This window comes from Meriones unguiculatus, chromosome 2 (assembly GCF_030254825.1).
Source record: "Meriones unguiculatus strain TT.TT164.6M chromosome 2, Bangor_MerUng_6.1, whole genome shotgun sequence".
Classification (NCBI taxonomy): domain Eukaryota; kingdom Metazoa; phylum Chordata; class Mammalia; order Rodentia; family Muridae; genus Meriones; species Meriones unguiculatus.
Window position 1 is genome coordinate 53438610 of NC_083350.1, and position 24599 is coordinate 53463208.

The window sequence follows — 24599 nt, forward strand, 5'->3', positions numbered from 1 at the left end:
ATTAATCAATCTGATTAAGTTAAGAGTCCATTAGAAAAATGCTCTATCTTTATACTTCCTGGGTCATACTCTTTTTCCTTTGTTTAAAAATTTGCTTTATAACCAGATGCAGTCCCAGCAATCAGGGAGGCAGAGGCAGGTGGATCTCTGTGAGTTCGAGATCTACAAAGTGATCTACAAAGTGAGTAGTGAGTCTGGGACAGCCAGGGCTACACACAGAGAAACCCTGTCTCAGAAAAAAAAAAAAAAAAAAAAAAGAAAAAAGGCCAGGTGTGGTGGTACACACCTGTAATCCCAGCACTCAAGGAGGCAGAGGCAAGAGAATTCCTGTGAGTTTGAGGCCAGCCTGGTCCGGCCAAGGCTACACAGAGAAACCCTGTCAAACAAAACAATGCAAAAACCAACCCCCGTTCCCAAGTTAGCTTTATATTCCTCTATGCCATCTAAATAGGTAGAGTAAAATTGACAAAACAAAACAAAACCAAAAAACCCCAAATGTTTTGACTTTTATTCCATTTTCTACAGATGGGCTGAATTTCTCAACTACCACTAACTTATTTGTAGATTCCTGTAAGATACTTCGAATTTTATTAGCAACAACATGCAAGTGAGTTATTCTAGGAGTTATTACTCTTCACATAGAGCTTTCATAACGGCACAAAACAATTTAGAATTAGGTCTCAGTAAAGAAATACTCTATGATAATCCACTGAAAAGTAATATAAAACTTTGTGTATACCTGTGGTCTTCATTCGTAGCTATCAAGCTGGACACATTACGTAATATCCCACCTCCGCTTTCAATAATGGCTAAAGTATTTGTCTGGCTCCGGTAAGTGAGCGTGCCAACCAGAAATGCAAGTGCTCCATCCACAGCACAAATGTCAGCTTTGTTCTCAGTGCAATGTGCAGACAGGTTCCATAAGGCACTCAGGACACTTTTGAGGGTTGACTCCTATTAATGATGGAAACAGAGTTCTGTGTCATTTACTTACAATCTTTTTTTCTTTTTTTTCTCCCTTCTGACATTCCTCACTCGTGAGAAACTCATTTACAAACACTTTTCACATAAAATGAAATTTAGGTCAGTGTTGTTCCTATAAATCAACACAGTATTAAACTAATGACCATTTATCTTTAATGAACCCAGAATATGAAACAGAACTGATATTCACTATCACAAGATACTATTATCAGGATAACGGAAACCCAGAACACCTTTATATCCTACGCATGGAAAGATAAGTTGAGTACTTACTACACAGCAGGTTCTGTAATAGTCTACTTGTATTAGAAATAAATGTGTATATTCATGTGCTGATGATTAAGGCTCCCTAACACAAATATTTAATTGCAGAAACACTATGATATAATTAATGATATTTGGTTATAATTTATCATACTCCAAATGTCAGTGTTTCTTTTTATGACACCATCAAGGAATCTTTTAAATGTATTTGTTCTTATGAGAACAAGCACTCCAGACAATACAGATGTAAAATAGTACTCTAAAGAGAAGGCTACTGTAGTCTGAATTTAAGATAAATACCTCACAAAGGAGACAACACTGTAGGAGGATAATGTAGATGTGATGTCGAGAGAGAACACCAGAAACAAAAGCTAAATTGCTAATAGGGTCACAACTACTTGGGAGTCTGAAGACTAGTGTTTTGTGCAGACATACAGAGCCTAATTCCCATGCACTCATGGTGCCTTCCCTAGATGGCCAGTTTCATGTCACTCATTAGCCAGGTGTGGCAACTCACGCCTGCAATCAAGCACTTGGGAGGCTAAGATAGAAGGACTGGGACAAAATCAAGGGCAGCCTTTCTACACAAGAGCCAGTCTCAAAACAACGCCCCCAAACATACATGGACACAGGCACTCATGCAAGTGAGACGGCCCTGAGTTCAATTCTAATTGCAGTGTGACTGAAGGGGAAAGGCAGGACGATGTGCAGGGAAGGCGGAGTGAAGAGCTGGCTTGAAGCACAGGAAGAGACCGTGAGGTGTGTATCTGCACTATTCCCTGGGGGTCAGCATGCCTTTACACTTCAATCACCCGTAATTAGAACCCAATCAGCCCCCAGACAACTGCTGACCTGCTCTCAACACTAGCATCCTCAATGAGCAAAAGATTAGCTAACACCTCTCCCTCTGTGGAGTCTACCTGGTGCTGCTGAGTTTCAAAAACAACATGCCAAAGAGAACTCCAGGAACCAAAGAATCCACACACAGGGTTGCAGATAACTGTTGAGTCCATTCAAATGATCACTGGTGGGCTGGCAAGATGGTTCAGCTAAAAAGCACCTGCCATATACGTCTGATGACTGGAGTGGAAAGAGAATCAACTCCTGAGATTGTTCTCTGACCTGCTCATGTGCCTACATAGGCATGCACATATGCACAGACACACATACATTCACACAAATGAAAACAAAAGCCAACTAGAGTTTAAAAAAAAAACACATCTTGTAATTTATTTTTCAGTAATTTGCTCTATGGACTGGGAGATGACTGCCACACAAACATAAGTACCTAAGTTTGATTTTCCCAAAACCCATGTAAAAAGCTGGGTGTGGCAGTGTGCATTGGGAACGCAAAAAACATGTCTGTAGTGAGAATTTTGGTGTCCTTAATAGCCCAGTTATGTTGTATAAACGTGTTTTTGTTTTAATCCCAGGTGTGGGATATGGGGCTGCTTCAGATTGTCCACAGCAGCAGACTATCTGCCTGTCTGTGCTCCGAGTGTGCTCTGGCAGGGGTGTGATTCTGCCAGCTGAAGATAGTTTATTTTAATTCTGGGACCACTAGAGAGAGTACAAAAAGACCAGAGCCCCAAGAGAGGGGCATGGCTGTTCCTCCTGCTGGTTCCTGCTCCTGGTTTGTCAAGTGGTTGAGAGAAAAGAGACAAGAAGTCGGAGATATCCTGACGAGAGGAAGATTGGACTTGGCCTGGGGGACTCAATGCTCCCATCAGTAGGAAGTTGTCTAAAAAGATCTCAATGGCCCCTCTCCACTAACCTGCCTCCCCTACCTGTTGTTGGGGTATCGGAAGGAGTTGGGATGGAGAAGGGTGGTAGATAGAAGAACCCAAATAATGTAGCATTTAAAAGAATGCCAACAATGTCCAGTCTGTCTTGCTGAATAGATGAGCTCCAGGTTCACGGAGAGGACCCTACTGAAAAGATGGCTCAGCGATTAGGAGATTAGGAGTGCTGGGGCTGCTCTTCCATCCTCTGTCGGGGCTGAGGACACCAGGCATGCATCTGATACAGATACACATGCAGAAAAAACACCCATACATATAAAAGAAATTTAAAAAATTGGTGGAGGGCTACAGACATGCCTCAGCAGATAAGAGTGCCTCCTTATCTGCATGCACAAAACCCTGGGTTTGAACTTGGGACCATGGAAAAACTAGGAGAGGCACTTTCTTGTGATGACAGCACTTGGATAGTAGAGGCTCAAATATTAGAAGTTCTAGGTTATCTTTGGCTGCATAGTGAGTTCTAGGCTGGGCTACATGAGACCTGGCAAACAAAAAAACAGGTGAAGGGGATTTTGGAAGACATACATTGTACATGTATCTCTACTTTGCACATGTACTCATGAACACACACACACACGCTCACACACTCTTTCTCATTTTTTAAAGCCAGAACCCCACTCTGCTGCCCAGGGTGGTCTCTAACTCCTGGGCTTGAGTAATCCTCCCGCCATGCCCTCCTGGGTAGGCTGGGGCTATAGGCATGTAATACTTCTTAAATCAGTTCATTCTTTTTATAGCTGTGAGCAATTTCGTTGTTCATATACTTTACACTTTGCTGACTGTTTATCTAACAACAGGCATTACAGTTACGTCTGACTTTTGGCCATTATGAAGAACACTCGTGTGTAAATCTGTGTGAGAACATTAGTTTTTGTTCCTGTGGGTAAATTCTTCAGTGTGACAAGTCCGTGAAGTCTAGCAGGCATATGCTTAACGTAAAATCCCTTCCAAGTGTTTTCCCATGTGCTTATGCAATTTCACATTCCCAGCAACAGCACAGAACACTCCCGGCTGTTCAGCAACCTTGATGTGCTGTTAATCTTTTAACTTCCAGCCAGGACGGTATGACTAACAGTACCTCACTGCAGTTTTAATAACACGATATCCTGTGCCCCCTTCAGCCCTGAGTGGCTGTTCACATCTTCCCTGAATTGTCAGTCCTAGTCATCTCTTTGGCAGCTGCAAAGGTATCTTCATACAGAACCCATGTCCATTTAGACACGGCTTCGTGTGCATGTGAATGATGAGTATGCAAGTGCTTGTGCGAGGTGTGCGAGTATAGGTATGTGCATGCTGCTGTGGGAAAATCAACCAGGACAGCCTCCCATCCTGGCCCCTGCCTCCCACCTTACTTTAGTCGGGTCTCTGGTGGAATATACCTTTAATCCCAGCACAGGGAGGCAGAGGCTGGTGGAATTTTTATTACAGTACTGAATATTTTAAAGTTACCTTTTTAACTTCCAAAGCACATTCCATTAACGCTTTCACACTTCCAACTTCTCTCAATGTCTTTTTGCTATTTACATCTGCTCTCCAAGACAAATTCCTCAAAACACTTGCAATAACCTGCAAATAATCAAGTTTAGAACAATTTGCATACAAAATTAATCATACTAGCTGTTTCTAATGCTAGAGGTAAAAGTTAGGAATCTATTGCAGGTTAAATACATCTTATCTAAATGCTTGGCATCATAAATGCTTTGATTTTAAATTTGGCTTTTGAATATTTGATATGTCTGAGATACCCTGGGTATGAGCACATCCTCCATAAATCTATATATCCATCTCACGTGTAAACTGAAGGTAACTTTAGGTAGTATATTAATAACTTAGTGCACAAAACGGCTTCATTACACAGATTTTTCCACATGTGGTATCATGTTGGCAGAATACAAACAATTTCAGGTTTTGGATTTTGGGTCAGGAATGGTCCACCTACAAGATTAAAGCATGGTATTTGCATGTATCAAAAGGTCACAAGTAAAACCCACAGATCTGTACAATAAATATGATTGATTATAATAATAAATGTTCTGCCTAGAGTAAGTTTCTGTTACGAGGGTACCAAAAGGAACTACTTCAATATGATTATCTTCCTTTAGTGTTAATGGAACCAACTTTAACATAAACGAAATACTGAGCCAAAGCTTAATGTAAATCTGTACATTAACCTGTTAATATATATATACAAAAGAACATTAGAAACTCTAAGTAGTACCTGTTGTAAGTCTTCACTTTCGGATTTTAACTGGGCCACGAGTGCTCTCATGCAGCCCTTCATAGAACATAGCGTAGCCTGTAATGGTAGATGCAGGGCAGTGTCATCAATGAGCCAGCCTGAAATGGCATTCTTTCAACCCTGCTTTTTATTTCAATCATAAATGTTTTTGTTTTATTTTTTAAATCTATACAAGCCCCAGAACAAGATTACCTAAGCGAAAGACAGATGTCTCGTATTTTTGTTATCTATTTCCTTTACCTAACCGGAAAACCTAAGCAAAATCCTGAGAGAGGCGAAGCAAAGGGCAGAGCATGGTGTTCTGTCTGACCGACTCTATATGCATACTGTTTGTCACAGGGTCTCAGCCTCACTCCTGGGCATGGTAATGATTGTATGGATTACTACCTTCAGCTGCCTGCACCTGGCAGGTGAAGGCATTATTTTAGCTACCTCCCTACGATGAGGAGCAGTGCTGTTGGTGCAACATGCAGTTTCAGCATCATGTTCCGCCTTTAGTGTGCTTTTGCTTTTTTTAGGCAAAAGGCAACCCTACTAAGTAGGGAAATGCAGTGCTGCGAAAGAGTGTTTTTATTAGTCACTGTTCAACTGGGTGGGAGGCAACAAAAAAGTTGTAATTGTTTGTTTCTTTACTTCGCAAAGCTGTTTATATGAAAATAAACTAACTCCTGAGCTACCTTAAGAAGTAAATCTTATAAAAGACATACCTTGTTGGCAACATCTCCAAAGGTCAAGTTTGTCAGAGCCATTCCAGCATACCGTCTTAAAGTAACACTGTAGTGGTCATTAGTAAGCCCATACATCTCACAGTCCACCTGCAGTAACTCTGCAATGGCCTGCAGTCCCCCTAATTTAACAAGGGCAAAAGGAAACATAATAATCTAGAATCAAATAAACTGGTGTAATTTGGTAACTTAAAAACCCAGGGGGAAAAAATCTCAAAAAGCGAGAACATAATTTAAATCTGCCTGTAGAATTTAAAGCCACGAAATTGCTGTAAATAATTTTTGTGTACTATAAAGTACAACTGACAAAGAGTCCACTTCCTGCCAGTGTCTCTACCCTCCTGCCTCTTGCTTTGCTGAATGAAGTAAACATTGTTTTCTATTCACTGACACCCATTGTACCTTGTCAACAATGAAGGCTGTTCTAAACCTAAACAGAAAAATTAACTTATTGCTGTTATAAGGGTTTTAAAACTACTTTCCATTGTCATAGACTATAGCCTAATGCTTTTTTTTTAATGTGTCAAATAATTATCCTTAGGAATAAGGAAACCTTTAAATAATATTGTGCTGGAAGCAAAACTTATTCCATGAAAAGAATGATCTGTTCAACCTACTACAAAGTTATATAAAGTTTCTTTTAAAAATAATCTTTTTCCTTTGATAGTATAAAATATCAACCGTACCAGGATTCAGTATTTCCCTTCTTCCTAATACTTGACTAGCAGGTATCTCAATAATGAGTGGTTAACACTAGGAAGTTAAGGAGAAAACATAAAGGGAAAGGAAAAGGGAAGACAATAAAAGAAGGGAATTTAAAAAAAGTGAAGCAAAATGGTGAGGATGAGAATAAAATAAAGATAAAAATGCACATGGACTATTAAGGGGTTATTCATCATCAGTGTCCATCACCCTGGGACTTGGGATATGGGTTTGTTAAACAGAAGTAGCTCAGACATTAAAAAAAAAAAAAAAGACATGCCTGTAAAGTCTCGGCAGGTTGTTAACCTGACAGACCAGTGCACTAACATTTTCTGAGCTGCAATAAAAGATTATCAGAAGATTCTGCACACTTACAACATGAAATTCTATGTTGATCTAAGAACTGTAAGACAAAGTATCTTGATTAGAGGAAGATCCATGCAGACCTTTATGACAAGAAGAGATGACAGGCAATTCTCTGAACAAAGGCAAGCAAATTAATTTGTACAAAGAAAATCCAAACCATATTTATGAAGACTTTCCTCCGTCTATTTGTAATAATGGGTAAGTACAGTCAATGAATCAGGTCCAGTCTCTCTTCATGAAACACGAATGGTGTGAAGCACCCAGATCTGGTAGGGGAGGCCCAAGAAGTGGGTCTGAGAAACAAAGTTTAAGGTGAAGTCTAACGGATGGCTAACATCTAACAAGGGTGGGCGAGGAGGAGAAAGAATTATTTTAGGCAGAAACAAAACAGCATGTGTAAGGAACTAACAAGGAGGGGGGGCACCAAGTGAAGCTATAAAAGTGGGTAGATACCAGATCACGTAAAACTTTCACGTCACACTAGGATGTCAGACAGAGGAAATTATAACTAGAGATACACTATAAGTAGAATATGATGGGAGCAATGTGCAGAATGGCTTATGACTGAAAGTAGGACAAAATATGCAGAACCAGAGAGACAATGTTGCTTGCCTCAGGATGAGAAATAACAATTTTATATGTACACATGTACACACACACACAGAGAGAAAATTGTTGCATCCCTGATTGGCTTGGAACTTGCTATGTAGACAAGACTGACTTGGAACTCATAGATCAACCCCTATCTGCCTCCCAAGTCCTGGGATTACAGGTGTGTGCGTGGCACATATAAGAAACATGATTAAAGTGCTCGGTTACTAAATATAGGAGATACAAATGGAGTCATGGATAATTTCTCTAAGATTTTGATTTGAGCACCTGAGTTATTAGAATGCCAAAAGGAACCCTGGAAGAGACGGATTTAGGGATGAAGATAACAAATTCTGTTTGTGAGAGTTCAGTTAGAAGTGTCTACACTACCATATAAAGGGAGACAAAGGTCTTACAGAAGCTGTCAGATAAGCAGTACAAACATGTCCAAGGGTTTGGTGATAGTGTCTGTGTAACATACACAAAACTCAGGAGGGAAAAGTTATATTGAAATGTGGATCTGAAAAACACTAGGTGAACAGTGACTAATACAGTTAGTGAAGCCTTAGGAATAGATGATATAGCACAGGGACAGAGAATGAGAAGTTCAGGGAATGCCAGTATTTTGTATACTTGAGTAAAGGAGGAGCCAGCAAAATAACTCTACTTCTGACACAGGACACTGACTAGGGAATCACTGTAGACCTGAAGACGGTGGCCCGGGATACTGATGAAGAGCATTGTAAAACAGGGTCTCGGTACCAAGTAAAATACACTATGCTTTGTTTTTTTGCACGAAATCTTGTCTAGTGTAGTATCTGGATTACTTCCTAAGATAAAATGGTCTAAAGAAGGTGCTAGGACAGCATTAAATAGTCAGAGAACTCTTGTATCCAAAAATATCAATTTTAGAATTTAAACAAAAAGTAAAGCAGGATATACTGGATGTCAACAATACAATGAAGACTACGACTGATGAAAAAAACTAGTAAAACTTGGGAGTGTTAGATAAGAGATCCCTTTATTATTTTAAGCAAGTAAAAAAAATTCTCTGAATTCTGAGGCAAAGAATATAATCTACAGGTTAAAACTGCAAAATAAGTCACTGAAATATTTATGCAAATTCATGGCTGACAGAATAAAAACCTGATTATCCTAAGAAAAATGAGTATGTTTCAATGCAAAGGTGAGTATATCCTTCAGTATTTTTATTGGTGTCTGTTTGGAAATAGTGGTCTAGATGGGTTTATTATTGGTATGGTGTTTTATTACCTTACTGATTAAGGAAGGTTCAACTGCTTCAAATGGTATTAAACAGAACCAATAATTTAGACTTTTAAGAGAAGACATTTAATTTTTAAAAGTATGTAATTTTTATCAGATCGTTTGGATAGCCATCATTATCATGAGATGTCCTAATATTCCAAAATGAATATTAGGGGTCTACATCAGTATTCTGTAGAATGCTATTCCATTTCACAATTCTAAGCATCACATAGACTGACTATTTAATGAGACACGTGGGCTGCTTCTCTGGGGACTCTGTTTGTTACAGGCTGGACAATCTACCTGGCCTGGCAAGCGCCTCTGCCGACTATGATCTAGAAATGTCATCAAATATTCATGTAGATAAATTAGGTTTTTACTGGAAGCCAAGGAGTGTCTTGATCATTTGAAAACTCCAGTGCCTAGCAAACTTTCTCCAGGCTTGGGCACTGACAAATATATACCACTCATGTTATAGAGTGAGACGTTTGGTGTGAACAGGTGCAAACTTCAATAGTTGTGATGGTGGTAGATAGAGCCTCACATGCGTACAGGTGACACTGCTCACTGACTAGGTTTAAGAATTCCTCCTCACCTCGCTGGGACTGATGCTTCCTTACACCTCACTGCTGCCGGATCCTTGTGCTATCATATACTCTCTCCCCCTGACTGACAAACAGTAAAGTCTCTTCTGCCCCAGTTTGCATTTGAAGGCGAGGAGTGAGAGGAAGGTAACCCCTGTGGCTATGTCCCCACAGTCACACCCCCAGAGGCCCCATCCTGCTCCTCACCTGAAAGCCCCTGACCTAGCTCCTGTGATGAAATGCCCCGGGTAGCCTTCCTACCTGAGGAAGAAGAGGAACAAATACTGAGTCTAAGTTTTATTCTGAAATTCAGATAATTAATGTTTGTCCTAGTCTACAGTCCATTGGAACATATGAACATTTATAGAAAAATCTTTGCAATATCTTAAAACTAAGTTTTCCTGGTTGTTAGTTTTATCCCTTTTCATAATTATTGGCATTAGAAAAAAAAATCCACAAATGCTTAGAACGTACTGAAGTGGGGCAAACCCGTAAGATAAGCGAGGTTTCCCAGGACACTGGAAAGAGGATCGGGGCCCGTGGGAAGAAAAGCATGGCTGCAGCGCAGGCCTCAGACCACGGAGCACAGTTTCCTAAGTGCCGACTCTGAAGGAAAACACTCACTTCTGCAGTGCAGGCTGTGTCTGAGAGTCTCAGAGCCTAACTTTACAGTAAACGATGAGGAACGATGAGGGTGGTAAGATACAGGGCGGGGGCTGGAATGTAATGTAACATGGACAGCACAAAAGCATGGGCACAGCTATGCTACGACAGAACTTGGAGTACGGTTCTTGTGCGTGGCGTGACTAGAGAAATCTAGTTCATAGGGGATGGCTCAGCAGGGTGCAATTTATAAACACATGTGCAAAATAAACCTCAAAATTAAAGAAAAACATTACATGAAAAAATGGGTGCTCAATGGGTATACAGGGCTTAGAGGTGTGATATGTACCTAGAGGAATAATTTCTACAAAATTAATGAAATGTCTTTAACTTCAATTAGAACATATCTTTCTACATACACTAGATTCAACCATAGTGAAAATTCAGCAAAATACTGATAACCATTAAGATAAATTAAAATCTTAGTAACTATTCTTCCCGGTGTTAAGGTGACAGACAGACTGCAAGAACAATCTTTAGTTAACAACCCATTTCAACTGTTCCCTTCATCACAGGTAACACAGGTCTGCAGGGACAGGTTGCTCCACTGGTGAGTTTTTCAATCTTTAGTTAAGATTCTTAAAAAATGAGGTTGGTTTATAGGAGGGAAGACATTTCTGTAATTCAGGACCCTTTCTCTCATGGAGACCAGGGTATATCTTATATGGATGGAAACAGCTGATCAAAGTTAGTAGCCTTACATTATCTAAACTTCTCTACTTAAATTTATAATACTTTCTTTTGTGCTTTAAAAATTCAGCAACATTTATTGGTGGCATTAAGAAACCTTTCTATCTTACCAAGTTCATTCATTGCATGCCTATGCTCTTCATCAAATGACAGTTTCATAAGAACACACACAGCAGGACAGATCTGGTGCTCAACAGGAGCTGGCACTGAAAAAAAAGATTACCTAAGCTGTAACATTCTGTTATCTCAAAAGATGTCATTACACTTTTAAAATATGCAAGGGTTATTAATATGCCCCTAATGTACAGGAGGTTAGCAGATCAACAGATATTTGCTGAATGATGAACAAACAGCTTTTCTTGGTTCCATAGCATGTTTACCACTCGTCAGCCTTAACCAAGACTGTAAGACTAACTCTCTCATTTTGCTGTAGCTCACATGCATAATTTTAAATGACTACATGAAAGAATAAACACACTTTCGTATAATACTGTTGGATTTTGTTTCTAACTTCAGTGTAAACCACCATTATGGTCATGAACTAAAAGCATATGGCTGCTTACACATGTGATATCCAGCAGACAGTTTCTTATACACATGTACATAGTAAAACTTTAAAAGAAAAGGGTATCCAAGAAAATACACATACAACTTTACACACAAAGTATTTTTCAGAAGTAATAATGTGAATTATCAAATAACTGTAGGCACCCACCCACCACTGGACTGTTCTCCAAAGTGTCTATCAGCTCTCACCCCAAGGATACCTATGTGGATTAAGAAAGTCATCCCTCTTTTTCTTACACATTTTAAAGATTTGAAGCCATCTTTATAAGCTTAGGAAACTACTGCTATACAGGTTCAAAGACATATGAAAGTGTTTTCAGCTTAAGCCTCAGTTTCATTTATAAATGGAGGCAATAACACATTCCCTTTCTTCTATTTCATACGGCTATTGTGAGTATTGGAAAACAATAGGTAGCGTGTTCAGGGAATGCTGATATGAGCGTAGAAAAGATTATGGTTTTTCTGGTAACAGCTGAAGGAACTTAGGTGAAATTACTTTCCTAAGCTGAATTCATCCCAAAGGCAACCTAACTGCTCACACTGACTTTAGCTCTACTGAGTAGAGTTTTTTCTTTTTGTGGTTCTTTGCAACAGTGTCTCACGGCACAGGCTAATCCTGAACTCTGTAGTTCAAGATGACTTTGAACTCTTGATCCTCGTGTCTCTATCTCCCAAATGTGGAGATTACACACAGGGGCCATCAAAGCAGCTAGCGTTAAATTTTAACTACAACTTTCTTTTGGTTTGTTCCTCTCGAAAGCTTGCCTAGAGGCTCTAGCAGGGGACTGCTTTTACTCATATGCCCTGACTGGATGGTCCTCCTTTTCTGGGGAAAGCAATGGAGAATCGAGGAAGAAAGGCAAGTCATCTGCCCAGCCAGATCAGCTTCACATCTGATTTGCTTGTTCCATTTTAGTTACACAGTAGTACACATAACATTTTCCTTTGCTAAAAATTTTTAAGGAAATGTAGATTTAAGCCTTAAAAGTACGTTAGCAACACTAGCTAGCTAATATGAGTTCCTTCATAAAGACAGCATACTAACTAAAAAGGGTTTCTAACATAAAGGTTTTACGTATGCTTTGAAACATGCATTGTGATGTACACTACAGAGAACATACTTGGATTTTTGTCCTGGTCCATGCCTTGTTCATGGGCTTCCTGCCACTCCCAACAGGTTTCACAGTAAGCTCGTATCTGTTCCAAAAGATGAAGGACTCGGATTTCACGCCTGCCTCTCTTGTCATCAGGCTGTGAGTGAATGATGTTGTGGAGGGCTGCACTGGCCCTGGCCCGAGCCTCTTTACTGCCCCGGGAATTTCCCAACAATACCGAGTCTTTGTCATTGCCATGTAAAAGCTGGATGAGGAGAGGAAGACATCCAGACTGTCGCATGGATATACAGCTGTCCTGGGAGCTAGACATAGCTAGCAAAGTTCGTGACATATCGTCCTTATCATGAGTACCAAGCATTGACAACAATGAATACACCATTTCCACCTGTGGGCCAAATGAGTTTAGAAAAAAAATTATGACCTTAGTACCCAAAAGCCAGATCTAATGAAGTGATGAATGGGATTATTTACTATATTCATTAAAAACTAAAATAAAACAAAGCAAAACAAAACAAAAAACCAAACCCCTTTCTGGATGAAGTGATGAGAGCCACTGCAAAATAACATCCACAGTTGGTTTATGTGAATTAATAATAATTACTACACTGCAGACTATTAAAAAAAAAAAAGCAGGTTCTTACAGTATTAAAATTGCTATTTGCCTGTATAAGCTAAAGCTAACTGATTACTATGAATGAAAATAATTTTTTTCTTTTTCTCACACCCAGTCATTCACATTCTTTCTCTCTCTGGATTGTATTTAATTTAAATTCTTTACGTAACTTAAAACTGTATTTTATTTCTAAGCAATAGAAAACATTTGCAACACTTATCTACTAAATTATAATTCTCTGGCAATCACTACATTTCACCATATTATAATGAAAACATTTAAACTTACATGATCTCTGTTATCATATAAAATTAGTTTGCCACAAAAAGAAAAATGTCACAATCACATATAGAGTGGCAAAGCCAAGATGTGTCATCAGTTTTGTTTTGAAAGGCAATCGGAAAGCATTAGTCGCTTTGGGAAATTTGAAGGATGAACTTGGAAGCAAATAAGAACTACAAAACCAGCATCCAGTTAGCACAAGTTGTCACCAGCTTCCCTTCAAGGTTAGAGGCTACTCCATCAAAGGAGAGGGCATATGACATACAGAGCGCATCCTCTGTGTCAGTCAGAGCCCACGAGAACACACCTGGCTGTATCCTTGTCTTAACAATGGTGGATCAGTGTTAGGGCATTTTGTAGGCAGAGGCCAGGGGCACTGCTTAACATCTACAGTGTAACAGGATGATTTAGCCTGTGTTACTGTGGTTGCAAAATGCTGCTCTGAGTGCGTAAACACACTCAGAGTGGGTGCACTTTTCTGTGGGCAGTGACAGGACTGTGGAGAAATGTGTTTTCATCAGACCTAGGTTCAAAGTTTGGCTCCATCACTTTTAAGCAAGCTGTATACTAGTTAATTTATCTGACTTCTCTTGAGTATCAGTTTTCTGAGCTGCAAAATGGAGGAATTTCTATTATACAGGAAACTATAAAAATCAGGAATCTGCATTCAAATGGCATAGCAAACCTTGAGTCTTATTATGCACACGTCATTGCTAAAGGAAATGATCCTGACTTCTAAGGTTCATTTGTCAAGAGCGTCAATGCTGTGCTGATGCTGAACCAATCTCATCAGCTCTAGACCCTAACGGCCTGAAGCAGTTTCTTCCTTTGCACTTTCTTCTTAGAGGGATGAGAATACAATGCAGAAACACCTCTTTACTGGTACATCTCAGAGAGGTCCTAAACAAACTCATGGTTATTATTAATCACTTGAATTCATTTCTTTAAGCACTATCCCCAGAAGAGGTTTCTTTGTGTAGCCCTGGCTATCTTGGAACTTGCTCTGTAGACCAGGCTGTCCTTGAACCCAGAGAGATCTGCCTGCCTGCCTGCCTCCCTAGTGCTGAGATTACAGGCCTGTTCCACTACCAACTGGCCATTTCTTTAATTTTTAATTGTTTCTTCTTCTTAGTAAATTGAGTTGAGAGCCTTTTGGCATGCCAGGCAAGCACTCTACCAATGATTTATATTCCCAGCCCTAAAATTCATTTCTTAAATTAATATTATCTTAGTGTTTCCTAAGCATTTGTCATAGTATTTAAAGAACACAGAGTACTATTAAGACAATGTAATTCTTTAGTTCTGACGTGACTTTTCTTCTCACATATTTTTCATAATATTAATATATTTACTGTACTGGCTAATGTTCAATTTCAATGATTTTTTTCCATCCATTTCAACAAATATTCATTAACACTCATTTGCAGCTACTATGAAATACTTAAGATAGAAAAAAAATGTTTTCTAAGAGGGAGAAAGACAGAGGAGGAGAATGGCTATGAAGCCTCTAGGAGTTAAGAAATTGTCTTGTGGAGACATGGAGCTCAGAGTCCTTGTGGACAGACTGTGACAGCCCTTCATGGTGGGGTAAAAAGTGCTTCCTGCTGCTGCAGGCCCAGCAGGGAAGCAGAAAAGCACAGGAGTGTTTAAGGGGTCAGTTTGGTTGTAGCTTAGGATGCTTACAGGTAAATAGAAAATGAGCTGAAAAAGAAGTGAACAGGTACCCAATGAAGCAGTTTTATAATTTTCATTTTCTCTTGCTTTTGCATCTTTGTATAAAAACATCATTCCCCCCAGGAGACTGAGTGAGAGGATTCGTTAGAGAATGTCTATGAATGACTGTCTTAGAGAGCATCTCCAGCACCAGCAAGAAGGTTTGTAATCTGCTGTTACCTTGGTCCCCAGATGACTCGTCAGCCTTCGAGGAGCAGAGTGTGTGCTGCCAGAACTCAAAACACTGGCTGTTTCATGATCCACACGTGTAGCTGAACTCTAGAAATTAAGCAAATTGCAGAAAGGGCTCACTGAGATTCTATTAGGGAAAGATGAGAAGACGAGAAACTGCAACATAATATAAAATACCCCATAGCGGACTGCACAAAATACAAAAGGAGAACAGGCCGAGACAGTGACCTGCTGTTTTTAATGAATAGCTACATTAAATTGTTATGTAATTGTTAAGGACATAAACATGCAGAGCATAGTGTATTCTAATGTGGGCACAGGTGGGATTAAATAATTATCTGATGGAGCTTTAAAAGATTCAAGCTGTGGAGTCACCGGATTTTATGCAACAGATGGGTAAAATCAGAATTATATTTTAAAAAGAACAGAAGACAGGATGGAAAAATTACAGGTGGCAAAAGATTAAAACAGATTTATATATAAACCAACAAATTGTGACTCACGGCCCTTATCCAGGCCTAAAGTCAAATAAAACATATAAACACATTTATGAAACAATAGCAAATGAATTGTGATAGGCTTATCCAATCCTACTGAGGAGTCATTTGTTTCTTTGGCGATGTAAGAATGACAGTAGGTATGCACTTTGAAAAGCATTCTTATCTTAGAAATGCAGAGTGAGATATTTATGCAACTAATGATGGCATATTCTTCAGAAATACAATAGGGTAGTCAAAGTGGATGTGGTCCATAGGGATCATGGTCACTTGTGCCATCTGCAACCGCCCACAGTAAGGCACCCTAGAGAGCACCAGCAGCGCATGGCTTCTCCCACTGGCCCACCTTTCCCCAACTTGTGCTTGAACCTCATCATCACCAAAGGTGCCATCAAAGACCTTTGGACAGCAAAGCTGAGGCCCCATTATGGAAGGGGTCCCACACAAGCAAGCAAGGACTTGCCTGTGTAATTTATTCTAGCCTTTCCTACCACTTAACTTCCTGAGGAAATTAACCCCAGATCAAGAAATCCTTTTCCTAGCAAAGAGATCAGTTCTCCTTTCTAACCACTAGTCATTCACTCAATTATTTAACCATCAATTATTTATCAGAGAAATGGTACATAAACATGAACAACTAGATAGGATTCTTTTTGCTGCTGTTTTTCAGACACAGTCTTGCAATGCAGCCCAGGCTGCCCTCAAACTCAAATCTTCCTGACGCAAGGTTCCCAGGCTGTGATTACATGTGTCCCCGGCCACATTACAGAATTCTTGTATTTCTGGAGCTTGCAGTCTAGTGGGGGAAAATAAACCTATCAACCAAATAATACACAAGTAAGTATAAAACTGAAAGTGTGGGCATTTTCCAAGAAGGAAACATGTTATAACAGCCTACCTATAACTGAGTGTTGATCTGAGTTTGTCTGAGACACACATGAACTGGGATTAACAGAGCACTATGGGATGAGAATAACACCTCATGGACAGAAAGAAGGGTGCAAAGATTGAAGAAAGGATACCCAGTAAATATGAGGAATTCAAAGAGGGGCACAGTGGCTCAGATGATGAGAGTAAGATGTGCCTTAGAGCTGATTACAGTCATGGCAAAGATGGTAAAGGATCACTTCATTTTGAGAACCTAGGAAAGCCAGTAAAAAAAAAAAAAAAAAAAAAAAAAAAAAGGCTGTTTATAAGGAGTAGACTATTGTAAAGATCATTCTTACAGAGTAGATGGAAGGCAGAAGAGGGTGAGAGAATGGGTAAAAGGAAGGGTGGACTGGATGTGTATTTGGTAGGTGGTTCAGATAATGCATAAAGGCAGGTGCTTGGTAGACTAAATCTGTGATCCTGAGGAAACCAATGAGGTTTTCATTGTCAGTGAATGCCAGTGGTTTTTGTTAATGTAAAACAAAGTAAATTAATAAGCCTCAAGATATCGTATCACCAAAAAAACATAGTCCATAGAATCAAGTAAGCAGGGCTTACAGGGGCTCACAGAAACTAAAGTGACGTTCACGGAGCCTCTATGGGTCTACCCTGGGCCTCTGCATGTACTGTTATGGTTGTGTAGCTTGGTGTTCTTGTTGTCTCTTACTCTTTTGCCTGCTCTTAGGACCCTTTTCCTCATACCGGGCTGTCTCATCCAGCCTTGATATGAGGGTTTGTGCCTAGTCTTATTGCACCTTGTTATGCTGTGCTTGGCTGATTATCTCTGGGAAGCCTGTTCTTTTTGGAGGGAAACAGATGATGAGTGAATCTGGGGGAGGTGGGGAGAGTGGAGGGAGGGCAAACTTCAGTTAGAATATAATGTATGAGAGAATTTTAAAAAAGATGTCACATACACAGATCCTATCAGCTAGGTGGAAGGGACAGGTGGAGCAGCATATGCCTTTAATCCCAGCACTCTGGAGGCATTAAACTAACAAACTAGTTCTGCATCAGCCTTTCAAATAGCTGGGACTAGTGCCTAAGAAATCTTGGACTCACGAATGTAGACTGTTCATCTACATTAGGATTTGGGAGCAGTGATTGTTAATAACCAAGTGGTAGAATTCATGTAAAACAAAACAAAAGAATTCATTATTTGAAGGAGAAATAAATACCAGGCCCTAAATTACCACTTTCTTTTTTTTTTTTTTTTTTTTTTTTTCTCCTTAAGACAGTGTCTCCCTAAGTAGCTCAGGCTGGCCTAGAATTTATCTCAGGTTGGACTTTCCATCTTACCTCAATGTTCATAGTGTTGGGATTGCTGACAAGTGCCAGCCTGACTGATCCACTCCTGTCACTAGATCCCTCCTCTGCCATTGTCACACTAAATAACATGAGGTTTCAAAAAGGACTCTGGGGACACTCTAATGTCCCCAGAGCAATAAAAATCAGCACAGTATTTTCTTCCATTTCCCCAAAATAAAAATGGCTTTAGAGTTGTTTTACACTGTAAAAACTTGACACTTACTAAAATGTTAAATAAATGTATAAACAATAAAACAAAAGCTACAAAAATCTCAACACATAATGATAGCTCCTATAACCCCATCCTGATTTCTCTACGTAGATGCACACAAACACGTGTGGTGAGCTAGCTCAATGGCCCCTCTTGTGCCCATTTTACAGCATCTTTAATAGCTGACTTGCAAACATCTATATATTTTTATTTTATTTTGCTTTCTACAAATGTTTGCAAATAATCTTGACTTTTTTGCTGTTGTTCTGGGACAGGATCTCTTGTAACCTGGACTAGTGTCTAACTGGCTATACGCATTTCATGTCGGCATGTCTATTGGCACTGTTCTTGTTCAGGTCTTGTTTAGGCACCATAATGTTGTGTGGCATGAGTGAAGCTTATGGATATGTACATTTGCCTAGGCATGCCTACTCCATGGTGCACAGCGGCTCTTACACATGACTTGGCGGTAACCAACAGTTGCCTAACTGGACTTAAGGCCTGCAAAACAGGAGGGAAATGAAATCATGCTTGGAACTGGAAGCCCAGCCAGCCACCCAGGGCAAGTAAGATCATGAATCTTAGAGGAGACAAGTACCAACACTTTATTAAACCAGCACACTTCCTAACTGCATTCTAAACACCCTCACACCCAGAGTAGTGTTGCTCTCAGCCCTTAGCAGACAGTTAGTTCTCTTTGAATTAGATGGAGACCATTACAGAAAAGTGAAAATGCAGACAACAGCTGACTGTGTGCTGCCGGCCCAGCAATCCATGAAAAATATAACTCTTGCCCCTAAAGCACAGGGAGCATCTGAGAAGAAGGGTCAAAAAATGGTGAAAGCCAGACGACTAGGCAATCTGCTGAGAGACTGTCTCTTAGAAATGCAGGGAGGCCTCACGCATGATACCCAACAATATGGCAGCTGAACAAGACCTGAACAGGGACTACCATGGAAGGAGGAGCTAGTGGGTGGGCTGGGGAGGGGCATGCCTAGACAAAGAACTACAGGCTTCTAGAAACACTCTGAGTGGAAGAATTACTCTTCTCCAGGGATGAGTCCTTTTCCTGGCTATCCAATGGCAAGTGGTCAGCCCTGAAGTCATGTACATTTAAACAACACTAAACAGACTCAGCAGGTTGTTGATATATGTATGTTACATATATGCATATACATAAATATGTAGTAATAATAATTAAAGAAAAAGAGGTCATGAATTTGAGGAGAGGGCACAGACAGATGGGCACAGGAGAGACTGAAGGGCAGAGAGGAAAGAGGAAAAATGATGTAATTATAGTTTAATCTAAAAAAGATAAAAGTAAAGTAGTAATTTCACTTGTAAAAATGTAATCAGTTAATTTTACATGTATGGGTGTTTTGTCTATATGTATGCCTAGCGGCACTGGAAGCCAGAAAAGGACACTGGAACCCCTGGGACTGCAGTGAGCTGTCATGTGGGTGCTGGGACTCAAACCTGGGTCCAGGAGATTAGACAATGCTATTAACTGCTGAGCCATCTCTCCAGCGCCTGACCTTGACTTCTGTGGTTTAACAGTCTTGTTCGATTTCCTCAGACACCAAAGTATTCACATTCTTCTGAAACCTACGGATCCTTCTTTTGTGGTTTCCTACTCATTTCATCATAGAAACTTCCTTCTAATCTTTTTATATTTGCAACAGTCTCCACTTCTGATACTGAGCATAACGACTTAGAGTTGCTTTCCATGTAGCATCACAGAGCTCTACCCAGGATAAACAACTTCTACCAAATCTAAGTACCATCATCAGAATATGGTCTGAAATCTGAACAACTAATTGTCAAATGAACTATTCTTCCTTCTACACTGTAGTGATATACTGTCTCAAGGAATCTCTTGAACAGTAACACAGAAAGAACTCAAACCTATTTAAATCTCCTTATTTTGTCCTAATTCACCATTAAGTGATTTCCTTTATAATACTAACTATTGATGTGGAATGAAGTATCTGCTTTAGCTCAGGAAAAGGAAATATTTTTTTAAAACAGGAAGTATTTAAAACTTTATATACTACTGAATTATTAGAGTGTTTCCTTTCGGAGAGTATAAACTACTATCAAAAGTAACCTAGAAAGATTAATCTTTTGTGTCGATAGTAGGGAAATTATCTTAAAGCCAAGTTAGTGAAATTCTATTTTTAAAATATCATTCATTTACAAAATAAAAATGTCTGCTGAAGGTAATTTGAAAAATATAAGACACATGAATGCAAAGTTGCCATATTATTTTAATAAACTACTAAATGAAAATTGGTGGCAAGCTGGGTGTGGCAGCACACGCTTTTAATCCCAGCACTCAGGGAGGCAAACGGGCAGATCTTCATGAGTTTGAGGTCAGCCTGGTCTAAAAGCAAGTTCAGGATAGCCAAGGCTTCACAGAGAAACCCTGTCTTGAAACACCATCACCACCAAAAAGAAAAAAAAAAAAGAAAAGAAAATTTGTAGCAATTTTTACAGATGTTAAAAAATAACAGATGTTAAAAAAAATAACACAGTGCCAGCTTTTTTTTTTTCCAGCTTTTTATTTATAAGCATCAGAATAACTTTTTTCAGTTAAGATTTATTTCTAGGTTTGTGTAACCTTGAAGCACATCAAAGAGTAAACTACGAGAGCCCTTGTGATAGTTAAAACGTACAAACATGTCTCTGTGCTGAAGCCTTGGAGGAAAGCAGTGATGCTGTGCCAAGCATGTGGAACTAAACTCCTTCCAAAACCATGCACAACACTCACTGCAGACCCACACAGACATAAGATCCAGAGCTTAGAAATATTCCAAGAAATTCAGAGAGTGTAGTTAAATGTACTAAGAAGAAATGAGAGTATTTTGATACTGAGTATGCTGGAGACAAACATTCTAAGGACATGGATAGGATCTGTAGATCATCATACTCCTCTTTTAATACTGAGTCCATTTGAAAATATGACAGAATGATCCATACCTGACCACTACCAGAAGTTGCCATGTTACTTTCTGCCACTCCTTGACCTTCCTGCTGCCGTTCAGCTTCATGGGAGGCAGCTTCATGCTTGCTCTGAGATGACCTCTGTTAACATGGAGTTAGCATCATTATATACAAAAACCGTGCATGCTTTTAGAGCTCACAGCTTATTTTTTGCTTCAAAACTGTAAATGAATCAATTATGCAGGCTGACAAAGGCACAGATGTGCATGCTACACTTCCAACCTCCAGCATGGCTAGCAGGTGACTGTCTTGGTAAGAGGAAAGCTGTAGTGGTCCCCTGAGCTGCACAGACAAAGGATTTTCAGAGGCCCACACAAACACCATCCTCCACCAGGCATGCTCCTCTCACTATCAGGAATATAACCCACCTATAGCAAATAACTGTCCTTTGCTGCAAGGTCACATGACTTTGGCATTTAATGAAGCTGCAAATACAGCAGTTAAACTAACACCTAAGCTTACAAACAGCTCCTGTGTAGACAGATTTCTAAGAAGAACATGTGCACATTTTCAGCTAATATCATATAAAACCAAATGACAAGCTCTTCGAAACTGATAAATAAAACAGAAAACTTTGCTAATGTACCCTCCATCTGCTATACGAAACAAAAGTGACCCATTATACCCAGTAAAAGGAGTCATTTCAAAATAGGTAGTACAAAGTGACCACTCTGCAAAACACCACCTCACAATACAAGAAATAAAATAATCTCCCACCATCCTTTATAGAAACGCTTCTTTGCTTTTAGGAAAATGCTGTCATCATAATCTAATATAAAGATTACATTATAACAATTTGACTTAAAAGTGTATCATATTTTAAAGTGCTTTCCCTGGATTTTTTAATGATCTAGGTCTTCCTAGATCATTTAAAAATGTAACTTTAAAAAACAACTTACATGTACCATTTTCACCCCAAAAGAATAACCGCTGTAGCTAAGCAAAAAGGGAAGTGACTGTAATTCAGTAGAAGAAAGACTAAAGTGAGTCAGAGTAGAAATAGTCAGTCACTTCTGACAAAACTCCCAAAGATTATGATGACCACAAAGACGACAGCGGCACAAGTGAGAATGTCGATGTAGTCACAGAAAGACCATGACTATCTGCTTGTCCTAGGCACTAGGGAACACAGAGTTACTCAAACTAGCCACTAATGAATCCTCTCTCTAAGCTTAGTTTAGTTGGACACACTGTCAAATAGTGAAAGCAGTAACAATAGTCACAACTCTGACAAGTGCTGTACGGAGAGCCGTGAGGTGTATGGAGGACAGCACCACTGGGAAGAACCAGGACGCTGATGAACAAACACTGTAGGGTGACAGAGTCACACGCACAGGAGCTGGAGGAAGTGAGTCCTTGTGGTGCATCAAAAGTTCACAGCATTCACAGGTGAAATGGTGAGCAGGATTAAAGTGGTAAAGGGACTAGAAAGATGGCTCCCTGGCTAAGAGCGCTGGCTGCTCTTCCGGAGGACCCACGCTAGAGTTCCAGCATCCACCTGGTGGCTTTTATAGATCTAGAACTCTAGTCCTAGGGGATCTGATGACCTACTTTGGCTTCCATTGGCACCAGGCACATATGTGGTGCACAGACATATGCAGGAAAAACAGTCATACACATAGAATAGAAAAGTTTTAAAAGGTAGTTTTGGGTAGTTTTAAAAAAGTCAGAGAAGAGGAAAGAGAATGGAGGAGGGGGATGTGAGGGTGGAACTAGGAAGAGAGAAACGGAGGGGAATGCAATGAGGGTGTAAAGTGATTAAATAAATCAATTAATAAAAAAAACCCGATAGTTTTAAAGACATACTGGTTTTGTTAGATTTGCCTTCGGAGGCTACCACATTATCATCTCTACTTTATCATTTAGACGGACTCATGTAGCCCGGGCCGGCCTCAAATTTGCTTTGTAGCTGAGGAGGTCTTGAACTTCTGATCCTCATAGCTCTACTTCTAAGGCATGGGATAGTAAGTATGCGCCTGGTTAAGGAAAAAACTGTGTTTCACGCATGCTAGCTAGGTCATAGTGTACCACCTGTACTATAAATGCCTAGCGGCTGCCTCGTTTAACACTAACATCTCAACACGTCCAGTTTTAAGTGGCTTAAGTAGTGGTTGGGAGGCTAATATGAAATATTAGTAAAGAAGAGGCTGGCACGGCACAAAAGAGTAGTAATAGAGATGCAAGCAGAGCCACAGGGGTAGATCTGGCAGGATCTGGTGCTACACCAGTGTGAGAGTTAATCTTGGTTAACTGGGTGGGGCACACCCCTGCCGTGTGTGAGAAGGCACTCCCATAGACTGAGTGCCTGAGAGGCCGCCGCAGGAGGCTGTGAGGGTGAAGCGAAAACGGCACTAAGAAGCGCGGTGTACCCAAGACGGCAGAAGGGTGGCCTGCCTGAAGAGAGCGCACATGTGGAGTCCAGACAGCCTAACAGAGGCTACGGGAGGCAGAGCTGGAGCGGCAGCAGCTCTGCGCTCTGCCTCGCTGTTTCCCACTTCCTTTGGTCTGCTCTGTCCTCGCTCCCCTCCCAGTCCTTCATGGTGGAATGGGAATGTTTGCTATGCAGCAGAGGTTGGGCCCTGAACTACTACTGATCTCCCTGCCTCTGCCCTCTGAGTGCTGAGTAACAGGGGTGCATTACTGGCTTAAATAAATAAATAAATAAATAAATAGCGATTCAGCTTAAGCAGTCAACTGTCACAAAACGTACCCATTAAGTATTCAATTAAATTATTTTCAATAAATTTACTAGCATTACTAAAATCCAGTTTTAAGAATATTTTTATCATTACGATAAGCTCTCTCTGGTTCATCAATCAGTATTACTATGCCTCTGTATGCCACCTTTTAAAAATGTTACAGTTATTTTATTTTATGCAGCTAAGAGAATATCCTAAATCTCAAGAGGCTGGATTTTTGTACAATGTCAGAACTGATGAGATTATGAAATATGTAGAGATGGACTAAATGTGCTTTGCGTTATGAAATGACCATGAATATTTGAGGGTCAGGGTGGGGTTTTATGATTTAAAAGTGATTATATTTGGGTGTCAGGCTGACAAGGGGTGGACCTGTGATAGTTTCTAATCTTCATCACCAACCTGATTGGATCTGGAATCATCTAGTTGTAGGGATAAGGTTTTTGTGTAATTCAAAGCTGATTTTTGTCCCCCACATATCCGGTTGCAATCCTTGTTCTGACAACCTTCTGTCTCAATGTTGTGTTAACAATGTTCCCCAATTGTCCCCTGATATGCCAATAAAAGAGCTTACGTCCAGTTGCTGAGTAGGGGAG

At 40.0% G+C, this 24599-nt stretch overlaps 1 protein-coding gene across 19 annotated transcripts in view; it reads right to left on the bottom strand.

Moving 5' to 3' along the window:
- The window catches only part of Apc (APC regulator of WNT signaling pathway), a 98376-nt gene that overhangs the window by 9116 nt on the left and 64661 nt on the right, over nucleotides 1-24599 (bottom strand). For 4 of the 19 annotated variants that reach the window (XM_060377476.1, XM_060377478.1, XM_060377481.1 and 1 more), the window contains 9 exons: nucleotides 21281-21385; nucleotides 15347-15445; nucleotides 12565-12943; nucleotides 10987-11082; nucleotides 9731-9784; nucleotides 5997-6136; nucleotides 5269-5346; nucleotides 4500-4616; nucleotides 740-954 (listed from right to left, as the gene is read on the bottom strand). In XM_060377476.1, coding sequence (XP_060233459.1) covers nucleotides 740-954; nucleotides 4500-4616; nucleotides 5269-5346; nucleotides 5997-6136; nucleotides 9731-9784; nucleotides 10987-11082; nucleotides 12565-12943; nucleotides 15347-15445; nucleotides 21281-21385 — 1283 coding nt within the window. The remainder of the gene's footprint in view (nucleotides 1-739; nucleotides 955-4499; nucleotides 4617-5268; nucleotides 5347-5996; nucleotides 6137-9730; nucleotides 9785-10986; nucleotides 11083-12564; nucleotides 12944-15346; nucleotides 15446-21280; nucleotides 21386-24599) is intronic. The other 15 variants (XM_060377479.1, XM_060377484.1, XM_060377480.1 and 12 more) reach the window with 7 other exon arrangements.